Source organism: Hyperolius riggenbachi, chromosome 10 (assembly GCF_040937935.1).
Source record: "Hyperolius riggenbachi isolate aHypRig1 chromosome 10, aHypRig1.pri, whole genome shotgun sequence".
Lineage (NCBI taxonomy): Eukaryota > Metazoa > Chordata > Amphibia > Anura > Hyperoliidae > Hyperolius > Hyperolius riggenbachi.
This window is the reverse complement of record NC_090655.1, coordinates 180,932,475-180,951,105: the sequence shown is the minus strand read 5'-3', so window position 1 is coordinate 180,951,105 and position 18,631 is coordinate 180,932,475. Positions and strand designations below refer to the sequence as shown.

Below are 18,631 nucleotides of genomic sequence, written 5' to 3'. Positions count from 1 at the left end.
CCTAAACTGAGAAGGATATGGATTTTTCTTTTTAAAATAATACCAGTTGCCTGACTCTCCTACTGATCCTGTGTCTCTAATACTTTTAGCCACAGCCCCTCAACAAGCATGCAGATCAGATGCTCTGATTGAAGTCAGACTGGATTAGCTGCATGCTTGTTTCAGGTCTGATTCAACCACTATTGCAGCCAAAGAGATCAGCAGACTGCCAAGCAACTGGTATGGTTTAAAAGGAAACATCCGTATCCCTCTCAGTTTAGGTTTCCTTTAGGGCTGGTTCAGACGGGCGTTTTTATGGCGTTTAACGCAGCGTTTCAGACGCAGCGTTTTTTGGGATCTACTGCCATCCCATGCAAGTGAATGGGAGCGTTTAGAGCTGGCTTTTGCAGGCTTTCATGAAAGCCTGGCAGTAGATCCCAGCGTTGCGTCTAGTCTCAAAAGCAACATGCTGCTTTCAGAGGCAGTAAACACGAGGAAACAATAGCAGAGACCAGAACTGCTAGCCTTGAACGCTTTTCAAAAGCTTTCAAAAGCTAGCTTTTAAACGCTGGCGTTTAAACGCTGGCGTTTGAACGCAATGCCAAGCAAAAGCTCAGCAGATGCCCGTGTGAACCAGCCCTTAAATTGTTTGCATGCTTCTCCTGGGCAGGCCATAGAGAAGGGTGGAGTTGACATCAGTGGGAAAATGTTACACCTGGTCCGCTGATCATAAATAAGTCCTGTGGTTGCCAAGCACCTCACTAAGCATATATACTCACCATGATTAGAATTGTCTGCGTACAGCCCACGTTTTCCCATTATTTAAGAAGGGCAAAAAATCAGATCCAGGAAATTATAGACCTGTAAGCTTAACATCAGTTGTATGCAAACTATTTGAGGGGTTACTAAGAGATACTATACATGACTTCATAGTAGAAAATAATCTTATTTCTCAGCATCAACATGGGTTTACTAAAGACAGGTCCTGTTTGACTAACATGTTCAGCTTTTATGAGGTAGTGAATGCTAATATGGATATTGGGAATGCTGTAGATGTGATATACTTGGACTTTGCAAAGGCCTTCGACACTGTTCCCCACAAAAGTCTGGTGCAAAAGATGAGGATGCAAGGACTGGGGAAGAGTCTGTGTGCACAGATAGGGAACTGGCTAATGGACAGAAAACAAAGAGTTGTGGTAAATGGATCATACTCAAAATGGGAGACTGTTAGCAGTGGGGTCCCACAGGGGTCTGTACTGGGTCCAGTGCTCTTTAATTTATTTATTAATGACCTAGTAGATGCAGTAGTGAGCAATGTTGCTATTTTTGCAGATGATACAAAATTGTGCAGAATCATCAACTCTCAGGAAGATAGTGTCATATTGCAACAGGATCTGGATAGGATGGCTATATGGGCACATAAATGGCAGATGAAATTCAATGTTGACAAATGTAAAGTCATGCATTTTGGTCGTACCAATGTTCTAGCACCATACAAAATAAATGGGATACAGTTGGGGACATCAAACTTGGAGAAGGACTTAGAAGTACTCATCGACAACAAGTTAAATAATCGTACTCAATGCCAAGCAGCTGCAGCTAAAGCTAACAAAATTTTGGGATGCATTAAAAGGGAAATAAAAACTCGAGATGCTAACATAATATTGCCCCTGTTTAACTCTCTAGTAAGGCCACATCTGGAATATGGAATTCAGTTCTGGGCACCACATTACAAAAAAGATATTGCAGTTTTAGAGCAGGTGCAGAGACGAGCAACAAAATTGATACGTGGGATGGAAGGTCTCACTTACCAAGAAAGGTTAGATAAACTGGGTTTATTTAGTCTAGAGAAAAGACGCCTTAGAGGAGATCTAATTAACATGTATAAATACATCAGAGGGCAATATAATAGCTTGGCGGATGAGCTTTTTGTCCCTAGATCTTTTCAAAGGACTAAAGGACATGATCTGCGCATGGAGGAAAAACGGTTTAGCCATTTATTTAGGAAAGGGTTCTTTACAGTTAGAGTGATTAAGATGTGGAATGCATTGCCACAGGAAGTCGTTATGGCAAACTCTATACCTGCATTTAAAGGGGGCTTAGATGCTTTCCTTGCGTTGAAAGACATCCATGGCTACAATTACTAGGTAATGCCTAATGATGTTGATCCAGGGATTTTTATCTGATTGCCATCTGGAGTCAGGAAAGAATTTTTCCCTTTTGGGGCTAATTGGACCATGCCTTGTAAGGGTTTTTTCGCCTTCCTCTGGATCAACAGGGATATGTGAGGGAGCAGGCTGGAGTTGTACTTTGTACTGGTTGAACTTGATGGACATATGTCTTTTTTCAACCATAGTGTGAAAAATACCTCAGAGCTTTAGGGCAGCGTCAATTGGGGAAATGATGGTCATTACCCATAAGTAAAAATAATAATATATAATGTATAAGCATGAATATATTTCCTTATCATGCACGTGCCAACATGACTAAATAGCAAACATGAAATGAAGATGAGAATTGGCTCTTGGGTGCATGAAAAAGATAGAAAACTTTATTCATATAAATCCCATATATCAACACGTATCATAAATACAAATATCCCACACAAACCCAGAATGACCCGATAAAAATACTCGTCACAAAACACTCCAACACAATAGGGGCTGCAGTCCCCTATGTAAAACCGGAACCTGTACCATGAATGACAAGACAGTTGGTAAAAGATGATGAATGTGGTGCCACTAATATGGATGAAGTGGAAAGGCCGTAGAGTTCAAACCAAACATATAGTGAGCAGTGGACAGCACACGGATGCAAGCATGTTCTCATCTTCATTTCATGTTTGCTTTTTTCAACCATAATAACTATGTAACTATGTAACTATGTCTGTCTATAGAAGCAGAATCTGCATTTATCACCTCAAAATTGGGTAGTTTAGCATATATTCCATCTGCCACCTTAAAGAAGGAGATCTCAGCTACTCCCTTTGCACAGTGGGGAAAAAAGGGTGCCAAGTAGATAAAAGAACAAAATTGTAGGTGTCTTGAATAAAAGTTCCTGTCCCTTGTAGGTGGATTGATCCCTGTCCCAGGTATGCTGTCAAGAAAAACAAGACTTTCGGTCCCTGGGAACTGTGTGTCACTTACTGTTGTGGTCGCTCTAGTACTAGAAATCCACCCAGTTTCTTCATCCAGTTTTTCTGTAAGTCCTTCTCGGGTTCCACAAGGGGAGAAGTGCCTTCCCATATCAACTGAATAATTGTATTGTTTGGCTCCCAGAAAGGTTCCTCTAATTCCAGAAATATCTTATTGTTTGTTCCAAATCCCAAGCTCTTTATTGCATGTAACTTGCTTGCAGGCAAAGAGGGACTAAAAAAGTCTTCAGCTCGTTTCTTCAGGAATCCTAACAATACATAAAATATTTACATATGTTAATTCATGTCTCAGCCTACTTAGTTTAACCACTTAAGGACCAGGCCTGATCTGTGCTGCATGGACTCTCCAGCCCGCAGCACAGATCAGGATTATGCCAGGGCGATCAGACTTACCCCCTTTTTTCCCCACTAGGGGGATGTCCTGCTGGGGGGGGTCTGATCGCCGCCGGCTTGCTGCGCTTTGTGGGGGGGGGCTCTTCAAAGCCCCCCTCCGCAGCGTTTTCGGTGCTCCCTTCCTCTCTGTCCCTCCCTCTCCCTCCATGGGCTTCAACCTATCATTTGCTGGTGATCCCCGGCCAATCGGAAGCCGGGGATCGCCGATCTGCCTTACGGCGCTGCTGATGATGTAAACAGCGGGGATTTCTTCCCCACGTGTTTACATTTTGCCGGTGAGCCGCGATCGGTGGCTCTCCGGCTGTTCATGCAGACATCCTCCGTGAACTGACATGGAAAGGCCGCTCGATAGAGCGGCCGTTTCCATGGAAAACCGCTTAAGACCTGCCGACGCCTATCGGCGTTAGGCAGTCGTTAAGTGGTTAAATTACGGCTAACCTTAAAGTACACCTGTAACACAAAAAAACAGCCCCTATGGCGTACTTACCTTGGGAGGGGAAAGCCTCAGGATTCTAATGAGACTTCTACTGTCCACTGTAGTCTCGGGGATCCAATGCCGGCTCCCCCGAAAATTCTCCCGACAGGCAACTATAAATCATGTTCTGTAGCTGATAATGTTTTACAATGTAAAAATAACGTTCCGTCCAAATTTCTTGTTTGGAGCCTTGTTGCCGCTGTTTTACATAATGATCTAAGGGCACGCCCAAATTGTCCGTGTCGATCGCGCTCAAATTTGTTAGTACCCCCTGCATAAATCATTTGTGAGGCCACACCTGGAGTATGGGATACATTTTTGGACACCACACTATGTAAAAGACATTGACCTTCTAGAATTGGTACAAAGAAGGGCAACTAAATGAATCATGGATGGAAGATCTCACTTATCAAGAAAGGTTGCATAAACTGGGCTTTTTTAGCTTGGAAAAAACTGAGATGTGACCTGATTAACATGTATGTATACATCAGAGGGCAACACAAAAGCTAGCAGGTGAGCTTTTTGTTCCTAGGGCTGTACAATGGCTGTACAGTGAACAAAGGGACATGATCTGCGTATGGAGGAAAAAAGCTTGTGCCATCCATGTAGAAAGGGTTCCTTCACAGTGAGAGTAGTTAAAATCTAGAATATCTTACCTTAGGATTCAGGAAGTAGTTATGGCAAACACTATATCATGCAAAGAGGGCTTGGATGCTTTCCTTGCATTCAGGGGTGCCTCTAGCCATTTTGTCACTCCAGGCAAGAAATCCTGTGGCGCCCCCCCCCCCCCCCCCCTCCACAAAGAAAAAAATAATCGTAATGCAGCAGCGTTTTACCAGAAAACACACTTATTGTGGCATGGGTTCACCAGAAAATACAATTATTGCGGCATGGGTTCACCAGAAAATACAATTATTGCGGCATGGGTTCACCAGAAAATACAATTATTGCGGCATGGGTTCACCAGAAAATAGTTGTAATGCGGCAGAGCGTTTCACCAGAGAATACACTCATTGTAGCCTGGGTTCACCAGAACCTGGTGATGGGAGCACAATCAAGGAGGCCCACAGACGCCAAGACTGGGCATGTGCAGTAGCTGCAACTGGTGCTTTCAGAGGGGGCTGCAACACAAGCGAGCAGACCGGGGGGACACTGAGGGACCTGACAGTAGTGTTGGGCGAACAGTGTTCGCCACTGTTCGGGTTCTGCAGAACATCACCCTGTTCGGGTGATGTTCGAGTTCGGCCGAACACCTGATGGTGTTCGGCCAAACTGTTCGGCCATATGGCCGAACTAAGAGCGCATGGCCGAACGTTACCCAAACGTTCGGCTAGCGCTGTGATTGGCCGAACGGGTCACGTGGTTCGGACCCGAACGCGCTCTGATTGGCCGAACGGGTCACGTGGTTCGGGTAAATAAATACCCGATCCACGTCATTTCTCCGCCATTTGTCTGTGGGTTTAGCTTTGGGTAGGCAGGCAGGGTAGTTCTCTCTCCAGCCAGGCTAGCCAGGGTCCCCCGGTCATTGTGTCGCTGCTGGGAATAGTAGTACACCGCTCACCCACACTATATAGCATTGTGTTTACTGCCACTCTGTGTGTCTGCTGGGAACAGTAGTACACCGCTCACCCTGTATAGCATTGTGCTCTGTGTCGCTGCTGGGAATAGTAGTACACCGCTCACCCACACTATATAGCATTGTGTTTACTGCCACTCTGTGTGTCTGCTGGGAACAGTAGTACACCGCTCAGCCTGTATAGCATTGTGCTCTGTGTCGCTGCTGGGAATAGTAGTACACCGCTCACCCACACTATATAGCATTGTGATTACTGCCACTCTGTGTGTCTGCTGGGAACAGTAGTACACCGCTCAGCCTGTATAGCATTGTGCTCTGTGTCGCTGCTGGGAATAGACAAGACAAGACAAGACAAATAACATTTATATTGCGCTTTTCTCCTTGCGGACTCAAAGCGCCAGAGCAGAGCAGCAGCCAATAGGGCGCGCTCTATTGGCAGTAGCAGTGTAAGGGAGACTTGCCAAAGGTCTCCTACTGAATTAGTGCTGGCTTACTGAACAGGCAGAGCCGAGATTCGAACCCTGGTCTCCTGTGTCAGAGGCAGAGCCCTTAACCATTACACCATCAGCCAATAGTAGGAATAGTAGTACACAGCTCAGCCTCCACTGTATAGCATTGTGTTTACTGCCACTCTGTGTGTCTGCTGGGAACAGTAGTACACCGCTCACCCTGTATAGCATTGTGCTCTGTGTCGCTGCTGGGAATAGTAGTACACCGCTCACCCACACTATATAGCATTGTGTTTACTGCCACTCTGTGTCTCTGCTGGGAACAGTAGTACACCGCTCACCCACCACTGTATAGCATTGTACTCTGTGTCGCTGCTGGGAACAGTAGTACACCGCTCAGCCACACTATATAGCATTGTGTTTACTGCCACTCTGTGTCTCTGCTGGAAACAGTAGTACACCGCTCACCCACCACTGTGTAGCATTGTGCTCTGTGTCGCTGCTGGGAACAGTAGTACACCGCTCAGCCACCACTGTAAAGCATTGTGTTTACTGCCACTCTGTGTCTCTGCTGGGAACAGTAGTACACCGCTCACCCACCACTGTATAGCATTGTGCTCTGTGTCGCTGCTGGGAACAGTAGTACACCGCTCAGCCACACTATATAGCATTGTGTTTACTGCCACTCTGTGTCTCTGCTGGGAACAGTAGTACACCGCTCACCCACCACTGTATAGCATTGTGCTCTGTGTCGCTGCTGGGAACAGTAGTACACCGCTCAGCCACACTATATAGCATTGTGTTTACTGCCACTCTGTGTCTCTGCTGGGAACAGTAGTACACCACTCACCCACCACTGTATAGCATTGTGCTCTGTGTCGCTGCTGGGAATAGTAGTACACCGCTCACCCACCACTGTATAGCATTGTGCTCTGTGTCGCTGCTGGGAACAGTAGTACACCGCTCAGCCACCACTGTATAGCATTGTGTTTACTGCCTCTCTGTGTCTCTGCTGGGAACAGTAGTATACCGCTCACCCACCACTGTATAGCATTGTGCTCTGTCGCTGCTGGGAATAGTAGTACACCGCTCACCCACACTATATAGCATTGTGTTTACTGCCACTCTGTGTCTCTGCTGGGAACAGTAGTACACCGCTCACCCACCACTGTATAGCATTGTGCTCTGTGTCGCTGCTGGGAACAGTAGTTCACCGCTCAGCCACACTATATAGCATTGTGTTTACTGCCACTCTGTGTCTCTGCTGGGAACAGTAGTACACCGCTCACCCACCACTGTATAGCATTGTGCTCTGTGTCGCTGCTGGGAATAGTAATACACTGCTCACCCACCACTGTATAGCATTGTGCTCTGTGTCGCTGCTGGGAACAGTAGTACACCGCTCAGCCACCACTGTATAGCATTGTGTTTACTGCCACTCTGTGTCTCTGCTGGGAACAGTAGTACACCGCTCACCTACCACTGTATAGCATTGTGCTCTGTGTCGCTGCTGGGAATAGTAGTACACCGCTCACCCACCACTGTATAGCATTGTGCTCTGTGTCGCTGCTGGGAACAGTAGTACACCGCTCAGCCACCACTGTATAGCATTGTGTTTACTGCCACTCTGTGTCTCTGCTGGGAACAGTAGTACACCGCTCACCCACCACTGTGTAGCATTGTGCTCTGTGTCGCTGCTGGGAACAGTAGTACACCGCTCAGCCACCACTGTAAAGCATTGTGTTTACTGCCACTCTGTGTCTCTGCTGGGAACAGTAGTACACCGCTCACCCACCACTGTATAGCATTGTGCTCTGTGTCGCTGCTGGGAACAGTAGTACACCGCTCAGCCACACTATATAGCATTGTGTTTACTGCCACTCTGTGTCTCTGCTGGGAACAGTAGTACACCGCTCACCCACCACTGTATAGCATTGTGCTCTGTGTCGCTGCTGGGAACAGTAGTACACCGCTCAGCCACACTATATAGCATTGTGTTTACTGCCACTCTGTGTCTCTGCTGGGAACAGTAGTACACCACTCACCCACCACTGTATAGCATTGTGCTCTGTGTCGCTGCTGGGAATAGTAGTACACCGCTCACCCACCACTGTATAGCATTGTGCTCTGTGTTGCTGCTGGGAACAGTAGTACACCGCTCAGCCACCACTGTATAGCATTGTGTTTACTGCCTCTCTGTGTCTCTGCTGGGAACAGTAGTATACCGCTCACCCACCACTGTATAGCATTGTGCTCTGTCGCTGCTGGGAATAGTAGTACACCGCTCACCCACACTATATAGCATTGTGTTTACTGCCACTCTGTGTCTCTGCTGGGAACAGTAGTACACCGCTCACCCACCACTGTATAGCATTGTGCTCTGTGTCGCTGCTGGGAACAGTAGTTCACCGCTCAGCCACACTATATAGCATTGTGTTTACTGCCACTCTGTGTCTCTGCTGGGAACAGTAGTACACCGCTCACCCACCACTGTATAGCATTGTGCTCTGTGTCGCTGCTGGGAATAGTAATACACTGCTCACCCACCACTGTATAGCATTGTGCTCTGTGTCGCTGCTGGGAACAGTAGTACACCGCTCAGCCACCACTGTATAGCATTGTGTTTACTGCCACTCTGTGTCTCTGCTGGGAACAGTAGTACACCGCTCACCTACCACTGTATAGCATTGTGCTCTGTGTCGCTGCTGGGAATAGTAGTACACCGCTCACCCACCACTGTATAGCATTGTGCTCTGTGTCGCTGCTGGGAATAGTAGTACACCGCTCACCCGCCACTGTATATTATTTCTGTACTGCCACTGTACTGCTGCCAGTCAGCGTGTACTTTAAGGATAAGTGAAATGAAGAAGAAATCCTGTGAAAGAGGGAGGGGCAAGGGAAGAGGTGTTTCCCCTGACGGTTCACGTACAGGCCACAGTGGAGCACCGAAGAAAACCCACTCAATACCGCCCATGTTGTCCAGGAAATCAACCCTCACAAATCCAAAAGAACAGGACCAGATAATTAATTGGATAACCTCTCAAGCGTCCAGCAGTGGGTTAAGCAGCACCAGCACATCACGCACGAGGTCCGAGTCCTCAGCCAGTTACAAGGAGCCAGTGGGCACAAAGCTGACACAACCGGCAGCGACACCACGCACACAACTGCCAAATAACCAGTCCGAAGAATTTCCTCAGGACACAATGGGGTATTCGCAGGAGCTATTCCCAGCCCAACAAACTTCCACCTTTCAAAGGTCAATGGAACAGCCAGAAATTTTGTGCCCAGATTCACAACCATTGACTGTGGGAAATGCACCGCGCACTGAAATGCAAGGCGAGTCCAAGGAGGACTTTGAAACCCAAATCCCAGAGCAAGTTGGGCAGGAGGGGTTTCAATTGCAGGAGGTCGGCCGAGAAGATCTTGAAGACGACGTTGGAGTGTGCTGCGCAGAGGTTTTGTGGGGAGCTCTACTCCACGGCGGCGGCCCAAAATCACATATGACGAGTTTGAGGAAATGGAAGAGGAGGAGGGTATGGACAATGTTGACAGAGACCCAGATTTTGTATGTGAAGGAGAACATCACCGTCGTAGCAGCACAGATGAGTCTGTTGAAGAACCCACTGCTGCACGAGTTCGCCTTGTGCCACAAGGTAGGCGGCGCGAAATTTCAGGCACCACAAGCGTGGAAGTTGAAGTGAGATGCAAAAGAGGCGCAAACAGAAATCGCCAGCAAGGCAGGTGCTCCAAAGTCTGGCCTTTCTTTGAAGACTGCAGTGAGGATGGTACCATGGTGATTTGCAAGGTGTGCAAGACCCGCCTGAGCAGGGGGAAACATATTAACAACCTCTCCACCACCAGCATGACCCGCCACATGGTATCCAAACATCCCACTCTGTGGCCGCCAGGACAGGGTACTAGCAACACTGCCTCCCTTGGGGTCACCAGACTCACCACCAGACCCTCCTCAGCAGCAGCAGTAGCCCAGCCATTGCGTGGTTCACAACAACATTCACAAACATCAGACGACGCTGACACTGTCACTTTCCGGAATAGTGCTCTTGAGGTCTCCCAGTCTTCATCAAACACAACAACCAACAGCCCTTCAGTGTGCAGCCCTACGGTTCAGTTGTCTGTCTCGGAGATGCTTGAGCGCAAGAGGAAATTGCCAGCAAATGACCCCCGGGCCGTGGCACTAACAGCCAGCATAGCCAAGCTTCTGGCCTGCGAAATGCTGCCATATCGAGTGGTGGAGACAAACAGCTTCAAGGGCATGATGTCAGTGGCCATCCCACGTTACGTGGTTCCCAGCCGCTACCACTTTGCGCGCTCTGCAGTGCCTGAGTTGCATGAGCACGTGGTCAGCAAAATAACCCGAAGCTTGAAGAATGCCGTTGCCTGCAAGGTTCACCTCACCACTGACACCTGGACGAGTGCGTTCGGCCAGGGTCGATACATCTCCCTTACCGCGCACTGGGTGAACCTTGTGGAGCCTGGCAGCGATTCCTCACCTGCTACAGGGCGGGTGTTGCCCATGCCGCAAACAGCTGCACCGCCGTCCCTCCCACTGGATAACAACAGCAGCACCTACCTCTCTGACTCCTTCTCCTCCAACGCATCTCAAAGCTGTACCTCATCCGGAAATGCTAACCCAGCAGCAGTAGGATCGTGGAAGCAGTGCAGCACAGCTGTTGGCATGCGTCAGCAAGCGTTGCTGAAGCTGATCTGCCTTGGGGATAAGCAGCACACAAGGGAGGAAATTTGGAGGGGAATAAAGGAACAGACAGATTTGTGGCTGGCACCGCTGGACCTGAAACCGGGCATGGTTGTGTGTGATAATGGGAGTAATCTCATTCGCGCTTTAAGGTTGGCTAAGCTGACACACATCCCTTGCCAGGCGCACGTGATGAACCTAGTAGTTCAGCGGTTCCTGAGGACATACCCAGGCGTGGCTGATCTTCTGTTGAAGGTGCGACAAGTGGCCAAACATTGTAGAAATTCCAGTACTGCTTCGGGGGCACTCGCCAAGATGCAGGAGCGCTTCAATCTCCCCCACCATCGCTTACTGTGTGATGTCCCTACGCGCTGGAATTCTACGCTGCACATTGCTAGCCCGCTTTTGCGAGCAGAAGAGTGCAGTGGTCCAGTACATGACGGTGCAGTACCGAGGCGCATCCGGACAGCTGCCAAGCTTCTGTGGATCCGATTGGGCCAACATGTTGGACCTCTGCCAAGTCCTCCAAAATTTTGAACAATCCACGTTGCTTGTGAGCAGTGACAACTCTTCAGTCAGCATTACCATACCACTGCTGTGTTTACTAAAGAAGTCAATGTTGAAAATCAAGGAAACAGCTGTCATGATGCAACTGGGGAAATCTGAAGGAGAAAACGATCAGCGTGATGGTACCAACATCAGGCCATCTGCCTCAGGAAACGCTGGCCCCAGCAGCTATGATGAAGAAGAGGAGGAGGAACAGCTGGAGTTGGAGCAGGAATTTCATGCCACCACTGACGAGGGCCAGAGCGGTGCACGTTGGACCTCCACAATTCAGCGTGAATGGTCAGCAGAAGCAGACCAGGATGAAGGTGACGACTATGATGCATCACAACAACTATCACAACGCTCACAAGAGGATGATGAGGATTCTGGCAGGACTCTGGCACACATGGCTCAATTCATGCTAGACTGCATTGAACGCGACCCACGCATTGTGCGCATTCTGGACAACACCAATTACTGGGTTTATACCCTTCTGGATCCACGGTACAAACACAATGTTCCAAAACTGCTTGAAGAAAGAGCCAGACAGGTCAAAATGGAAGAATACCAGCAGGCCCTTGTGGAGACTTTATAGAGGAGATTGACATCCTCCCCCTCCTCTAGCCAGTTGTACGCCGACAGACTGACTTCCGCAAACCCAGGACGACCAGGAGGGCAGCAAACAACACAAGCCGCAGCTAGTGCCCAAAAGCGAATGGTATCGGCAGTGTCCTTGGAGTGGGAAAATTTTCTGACACCCATGCAGCAGCCCACAGAACAGCAAGCGTGCAGATCCACCTCCAACACCGATCGCCTGGAGAAGATGGTCAAGGACTACATGTCAGATGGCGTAGCTGTGTTGAACAATCCATCTGCACCCTTCAACTATTGGGTATCGAAGCTAGACACCTGGCACGAACTGGCAATGTACGCAATAGAGGTGCTGGCTTGCCCGGCAGCCAGCGTTATGTCGGAACGCTGTTTCAGTGCTGCTGGAGGCATCGTCAGAGATCGGCGTATCCGCCTCTCCACAGAAAATGCAGACCGTCTGACTCAAATTAAAATGAATAAATCCTGGATTGGAATCGACTATGCAACACTCCTGGACCCCAACCAAGTAACATGAACAATGACCATCTGTGATGGGTTAGCGTTTCCGTTCCCTGTTTATTGAACCTCTTATCTGTATTACATGTATGACTGCATGGCGACAAAAAGCATGCTATCCGCACGCTTCTTGTCCTCATGCAAGGCCTGGGTTGTTGTGTCTGAAAGCGTGGCCTTCTCCTCCTGCGCCTCCTCCTGTTCCATCACGTGTGCTGCTGCTGGGTTAGCGTTGCCGGTCCCTGTTTATGGAACCTCTTATCTTTATTACATTTATGACTGCATGGTGGTAAAAAGCATGCTATCCGCACGCTTCTTGTCCTCATGCAAGGCCTGGGTTGTTGTGTCTCAAAGCGTGGCCTTCTCCTCCTGCGCCTCCTCCTGTTCCATCACGTGTGCTGCTGCTGGGTTAGCGTTTCCGGTCCCTGTTTATGGAACCTCTTATCTTTATTACATTTATGACTGCATGGCGGCAAAATGCATGCTATCCGCACGCTTCTTGTCCTCATGCAAGGCCTGGGTTGTTGTGTCTGAAAGGGTGGCCTTCTCCTCCTGCGCCTCCTCCTGTTCCATCACGTGTGCTGCTGCTGGGTTAGCGTTGCCGGTCCCTGTTTATGGAACCTCTTATCTTTAATACATTTATGACTGCATGGCGGTAAAAAGCATGCTATCCGCACGCTTCTTGTCCTCATGCAAGGCCTGGGTTGTTGTGTCTGAAAGCGTGGCCTTCTCCTCCTGTGCCTCCTCCTGTTCCATCACGTGTGCTGCTGCTGGGTTAGCGTTGCCGGTCCCTGTTTATGGAACCTCTTATCTTTATTAGATTTATGACTGCATGGCGGCAAAATGCATGCTATCCGCACGCTTCTTGTCCTCATGCAAGGCCTGGGTTGTTGTGTCTCAAAGCGTGGCCTTCTCCTCCTGCGCCTCCTCCTGTTCCATCACGTGTACTGCTGCTGGGTTAGCGTTGCCGGTCCCTGTTTATGGAACCTCTTATCTTTATTACATTTATGACTGCATGGCGGCAAAATGCATGCTATCCGCACGCTTCTTGTCTTCATGCATGGCCTGGGTTGTTGTGTCTGAAAGCGTGGCCTTCTCCTCCTGCGCCTCCTCCTGTTCCATCACGTGTGCTGCTGCTGGGTTAGCGTTGCCGGTCCCTGTTTATGGAACCTCTTATCTTTATTACATTTATGACTGCATGGCGGTAAAAAGCATGCTATCCGCACACTTCTTGTCCTCATGCAAGGCCTGGGTTGTTGTGTCTGAAAGCGTGGCCTTCTCCTCCTGCGCCTCCTCCTGTTCCATCACGTGTGCTGCTGCTGGGTTAGCGTTGCCGGTCCCTGTTTATGGAACCTCTTATCTTTATTACATTTATGACTGCATGGCGGCAAAATGCATGCTACCTGTGCAAAGAAAACAGACATTTCCTGCATTTAAAAGACAGTTTTCCCTTTGAAACTTTAAAATCGATTTTCTCAAAAACTATAAGCTCTTTTTGCAAAAATGTTTTCCTCTTGTACCCACTCCCAAGGTGCACATACCCTGTAAATTTGGGGTATGTAGCATGTAAGGAGGCTTTACAAAGCACGAAAGTTCGGGTCCCCATTGACTTCCATTATGTTCGGAGTTCGGCGCGAACACCCGAACATCGCGGCCATGTTCGGAGAATGTTCGCGAACCCGAACATCCAGGTGTTCGCCCAACACTACCTGACAGGCTACAGGATGCTGGAGGAACCCCAGGCAAGTAAATAAAATCCACTTTTTTGGGTGCCAATTCAGTGGTACTTAAGTGCAGATTACGACCCTGTACATTATCTGCAATACCACTGTATTGGCCTAAAAAATTCGATTTTACTTACCTGGGGCTTCCTCTCGGCCCCTGGCTGCAGTCCATATATTCCCTTAGTGTCTGTCCATCTGGTCTGGTCCATTCTCCTGCAGCCAACTTCAGTAAAGTTCCACACTGAGCCAGTTAGGGACTACTTAACGTGCACAGCCCTAGCCATGCATCTCCTTGGTTGCGTTCTAGTGGACAGAAACGTTCTGCGCCTTTATAGTTATAAGCTTTAATAAACTTTGCAGGTGCAGTATACTCCTCGCCACAGCAGTGTGACCAAGGAGACGCATGGCCAGGGCCACGCATGTGCTGTAGTTCCTGACTTCTGGGGCTGACAGCAGTAGAATGGAGTGGCTCAGAAGAACACAGAGGGAGGCACTATTATTATTTATATAGCACAAACAACTTCCGCAGCGCTGTACAGTGTCTTGTCACTTAGCTGTCCCTCAGAAGGCCTCACAATCTAATCCCTACCATAGTCATATGCCCATGTATGTATTATGTAGTATATGTATCGTAGTCTAGGGCAAATTTAGGGGGAATCCAATTAACCTATCTATATGTTTTTGGGATGTGGAAGGAAATCTGAGTGCCCAGAGGAAACCCACGCAGACACGGGGAGAACATACAAACTCTGTGTAGATAGCGGGATAGCTGGGATTGGAACCAGGGACCCAGCGCTGCAGAGTGAGAGAGCTGGTGGTGGGCTGTTTCACTTCACTGCTGGGAATTGTGAGCTCTGATTATATTATATTGCTGTTGTTTGTAAATTTGTGTTTTGCTGCTTTGATATCTGGTGGGCTTGTGCATTGCAGTTCATCAGATATCTAGCCGCAAGTGTTACTTTTAAAAGTTTTTAAAAGTACATTTTTTTTTTCCTCTAGTGTGCTTGCAACAGGCAGGTAATTAGCTAGGGGGAGGGATTAGCTGTAACACAGGTGATATATTAAACAGGAAGTGTAGGCCAAAGCCTTAATCTTGGTGGTGGGCTGTTTCACTTCACTGCTGGGAATTGTGAGCTCTGATTATATTATATTGCTGTTGTTTGTAAATTTGTGTTTTGCTGCTTTGATATCTGGTGGGCTTGTGCATTGCAGTTCATCAGATATCTAGCCGCAAGTGTTACTTTTAAAAGTTTTTAAAAGTACATTTTTTTTCCTCTAGTGTGCTTGCAACAGGCAGGTAATTAGCTAGGGGGAGGGATTAGCTGTAACAGGAGGTATTTGGTCAGCTTCAGGACTCAGTACTGAGCTTGCTCAGTTTGTGGCTTCGACACAAGTGGCATAGGCGTTAAAAACAGGCGTTACAACACAGGCACAAACAGAGAGGTGAGAGGAAGCAGGTAAAAAAAAAAAAAAAAAAAAAAAAAATTTAAACAATATTGCGGTTCTTTGCATTGGTTAGGATGTGCTAACACGTTGTGGTGTAGTCTTTAAGTTTTGAGGACTCCGCCCCAGCTTCACTCACTCCCCCTCCTCCACCCCAACTTAACTCACTCCCCCTCCTCCACTCCCCCTCCTCCACCCCAACCTTACTCACTCCCCCTCCTCCACTCCAACTTCACTCACTCCCCCTCCACCCCTCCCCCTCTTCCACCCCAGCTGCACTCACTCCCGAACTTCACTCCCTCTCCCGTTTCAACTTTTACCGCCACAGTTTACTTTAAATAAAATTTCCCCACACAATAGTCATCATGTTGGACTATGCTGTACAGTGTACATCCTGTGACATGTATGCATGCCTTGATCAGCGGATTGAGGGTGTTTACTGTTGCCCTGGGTGTGTGCGTGTTGCTCAGTTAGAGGCGGAAGTCGCAGAGCTAAATAAGCATCTCGCAACACTGAGACGCATACACAACATGGAGATGAGCTTGGATCTCACGATCCAGACACTGGATGGAATCGGTGAAGATGAGGTGGGTGGAGTAAAGCCGGAGCAAGAAGCAGAAGTAGCCGCTAGTTGGGTCACAGTTAGAAGGGGTAGGGGAAAAAGTGACAGGGAGGCTAGTCCCGAGTTGTCCCTCACTAATAAGTATGCTTGTTTGCGTAATATTGGGGAGGATGATTCTGGAGTAGCAATGCTGCAGCAGGATGTGCTCCTTAGCAACCAAGGGGCAGACTGCTGTAACGAGAAAGGGAATAGGAGTGCAGCTAAGGCTAGACAGGTACTGGTGGTAGGGGATTCAATTATTAGGCGCACAGATAGGGTAATCTGTCGAAGAAACCGTGAATGCCGTACAGTCTGTTGCCTCCCGGGTGCTCGGGTTCGGCATGTAGCGGAAAGAATTGACAGATTATTGGGTGGGGCTGGGGAAGACCCAGCTGTCATGGTACACATTGGCACCAATGACAAAGTTAGTGGGAGATGGAAGGTCCTCAAAAATGATTTTCAGGTACTTGGAGATAAACTTAAAGCAAGGACCTCCAAGGTGGTGTTCTCTGAAATACTGCCAGTGCCACGCGCTACATCTGAGAGACAGAGGGAGCTTAGGGAGTTAAATAAGTGGCTGAGAAATTGGTGTAGGAAGGAAGGGTTTGGGTTCCTGGAGAACTGGGCAGACTTTGCAGTCGGCTACAGGTTCTACAGCAGGGATGGGCTGCACCTTAATGGGGAGGGTGCAGCTGCATTGGGGGAGAAGATGGCTAAACGGTTGGAGGAGATTTTAAACTAGGATCTGGGGGGAGGCGGGAGGATAAAGTCTCAATATGTAGACAAGATAAGGTAAAAAGACAGTGGGAGCCTAACATTATGGGGGGTGGAGTGGGGGGTGGAGACAGTGTAAAGATTAAGGAGGTTGGTAAAACTTCAAGTAGCCCATTTCGTGTAAACAAAATTGGTAAATGTGTTGGTAAAAATATAAAGTGCATGGTAACCAATGCTCGGAGCCTTGCAAATAAAATAGACGAACTAGAGTTCATTCTGAATGACAAAGGCTATGACATTGTGGGAATAACCGAGACATGGATGGATGAAAGCCATGACTGGATAGCTAATTTAAAAGGATACAATGTGTTTAGGAGGGATAGAACAGGGAAGAAAGGTGGAGGGGTTTGTCTCTTTGTTAAGAATTCTTTTACAGCTGTCCTCAACGATGAGATGGAGGAAGATTGCGAAGATGTGGAGTCCGTTTGGGTAAATATTCATGGTGGAAATAAAAGTTGCCAATTGCTTATTGGGGTATGCTACAGACCACCTCTTATTAATGAAGCTGCAGAACTGCGATTACTACAGCAGATTGAAAAAGCTGCAAGTAAAAACGAGGTCATAATTATGGGCGACTTCAACTTTCCAGACATTGACTGGGGTATTGAGGCTACCCATTCTGGTAAAAGCAGCAGATTTCTGGCAGCACTACAGGACAATTACTTGACTCAAATGGTAACGGAACCAACTAGGGGGAATGCGTTACTGGATCTGATCATTTCTAATAGACCAGATAATGTATCAAATGTGCAGGTTCAAGAACATTTGGGAAATAGTGATCACAACATGATAACGTTTGATCTGGTGACTGATAGGCCACGGGGCAGCGGGACCACTAAAACTATGAATTTTAGAAAAGCAAAGTTCAATCAAATTAGGCAGGCACTACGTTTGGTGAACTGGGATAATGTACTACAAGGGGACGACACTGAAGGGAAATGGCAAGCTTTTAAACGTATTCTCAATCAATATTGTAGTATGTATATCCCATATGGAAACAAAATGTCTAGGAATAAAAAAAGGCCTCTATGGATGAATAGAAAGGTTAGGGATAAAATGAAGAGGAAAAAGAATGCCTATAAGGTCCTAAAACAGGAGGGGACTGAGGCTGCACTAAGCAATTATAAGGAGTGCAATAAAAATTGTAAAAAAGAAATTAGGCTTGCAAAGATCGAAGCTGAAAATCAAATCGCTAGGGATATCAAATCTAACCCAAAAAAGTTTTACAAGTACATCAACTCTAAAAAAAGAAAGGTTGACTGTATAGGAATCCTAAAGGATGAGGGTGGGAACTCAATGGTGGACGACCAAGGTAAGGCAGAGTTATTAAATGCTTTCTTTGCTTCTGTCTTCACAAAGGAAACAGCACTGTTGCAAATTACAGAGGCAGAAGAGTCTCAATCTTCTAACTGTAATATTAAATACTTAACGCAGGAAGAAGTAAAGGCAAGACTAAATAAATTAAAAATAGACAAGGCACCTGGCCCGGATGGCATGCATCCTCGGGTCCTAAGAGAATTAAGTTCAGTTATAGCTAAGCCCCTTTATCTTATCTTTTGTGACTCTCTTGCAACTAGCAGAGTCCCAGTGGATTGGCGTACAGCCCACGTTTTCCCATTATTTAAGAAGGGCAAAAAATCTGATCCAGGAAATTATAGACCTGTAAGCTTAACATCAGTTGTATGCAAACTATTTGAGG

At 47.6% G+C, this 18,631-nt stretch overlaps 1 protein-coding gene across 1 annotated transcript in view; it reads right to left on the bottom strand.

Moving 5' to 3' along the window:
- Positions 1 to 18,631, bottom strand: part of LOC137533993 (peroxisomal N(1)-acetyl-spermine/spermidine oxidase-like) — a 180,371-nt gene that overhangs the window by 23,169 nt on the left and 138,571 nt on the right. The window contains exon 4 of the mRNA XM_068255323.1: positions 3,126 to 3,381. Coding sequence (XP_068111424.1) covers positions 3,126 to 3,381 — 256 coding nt within the window. The remainder of the gene's footprint in view (positions 1 to 3,125; positions 3,382 to 18,631) is intronic.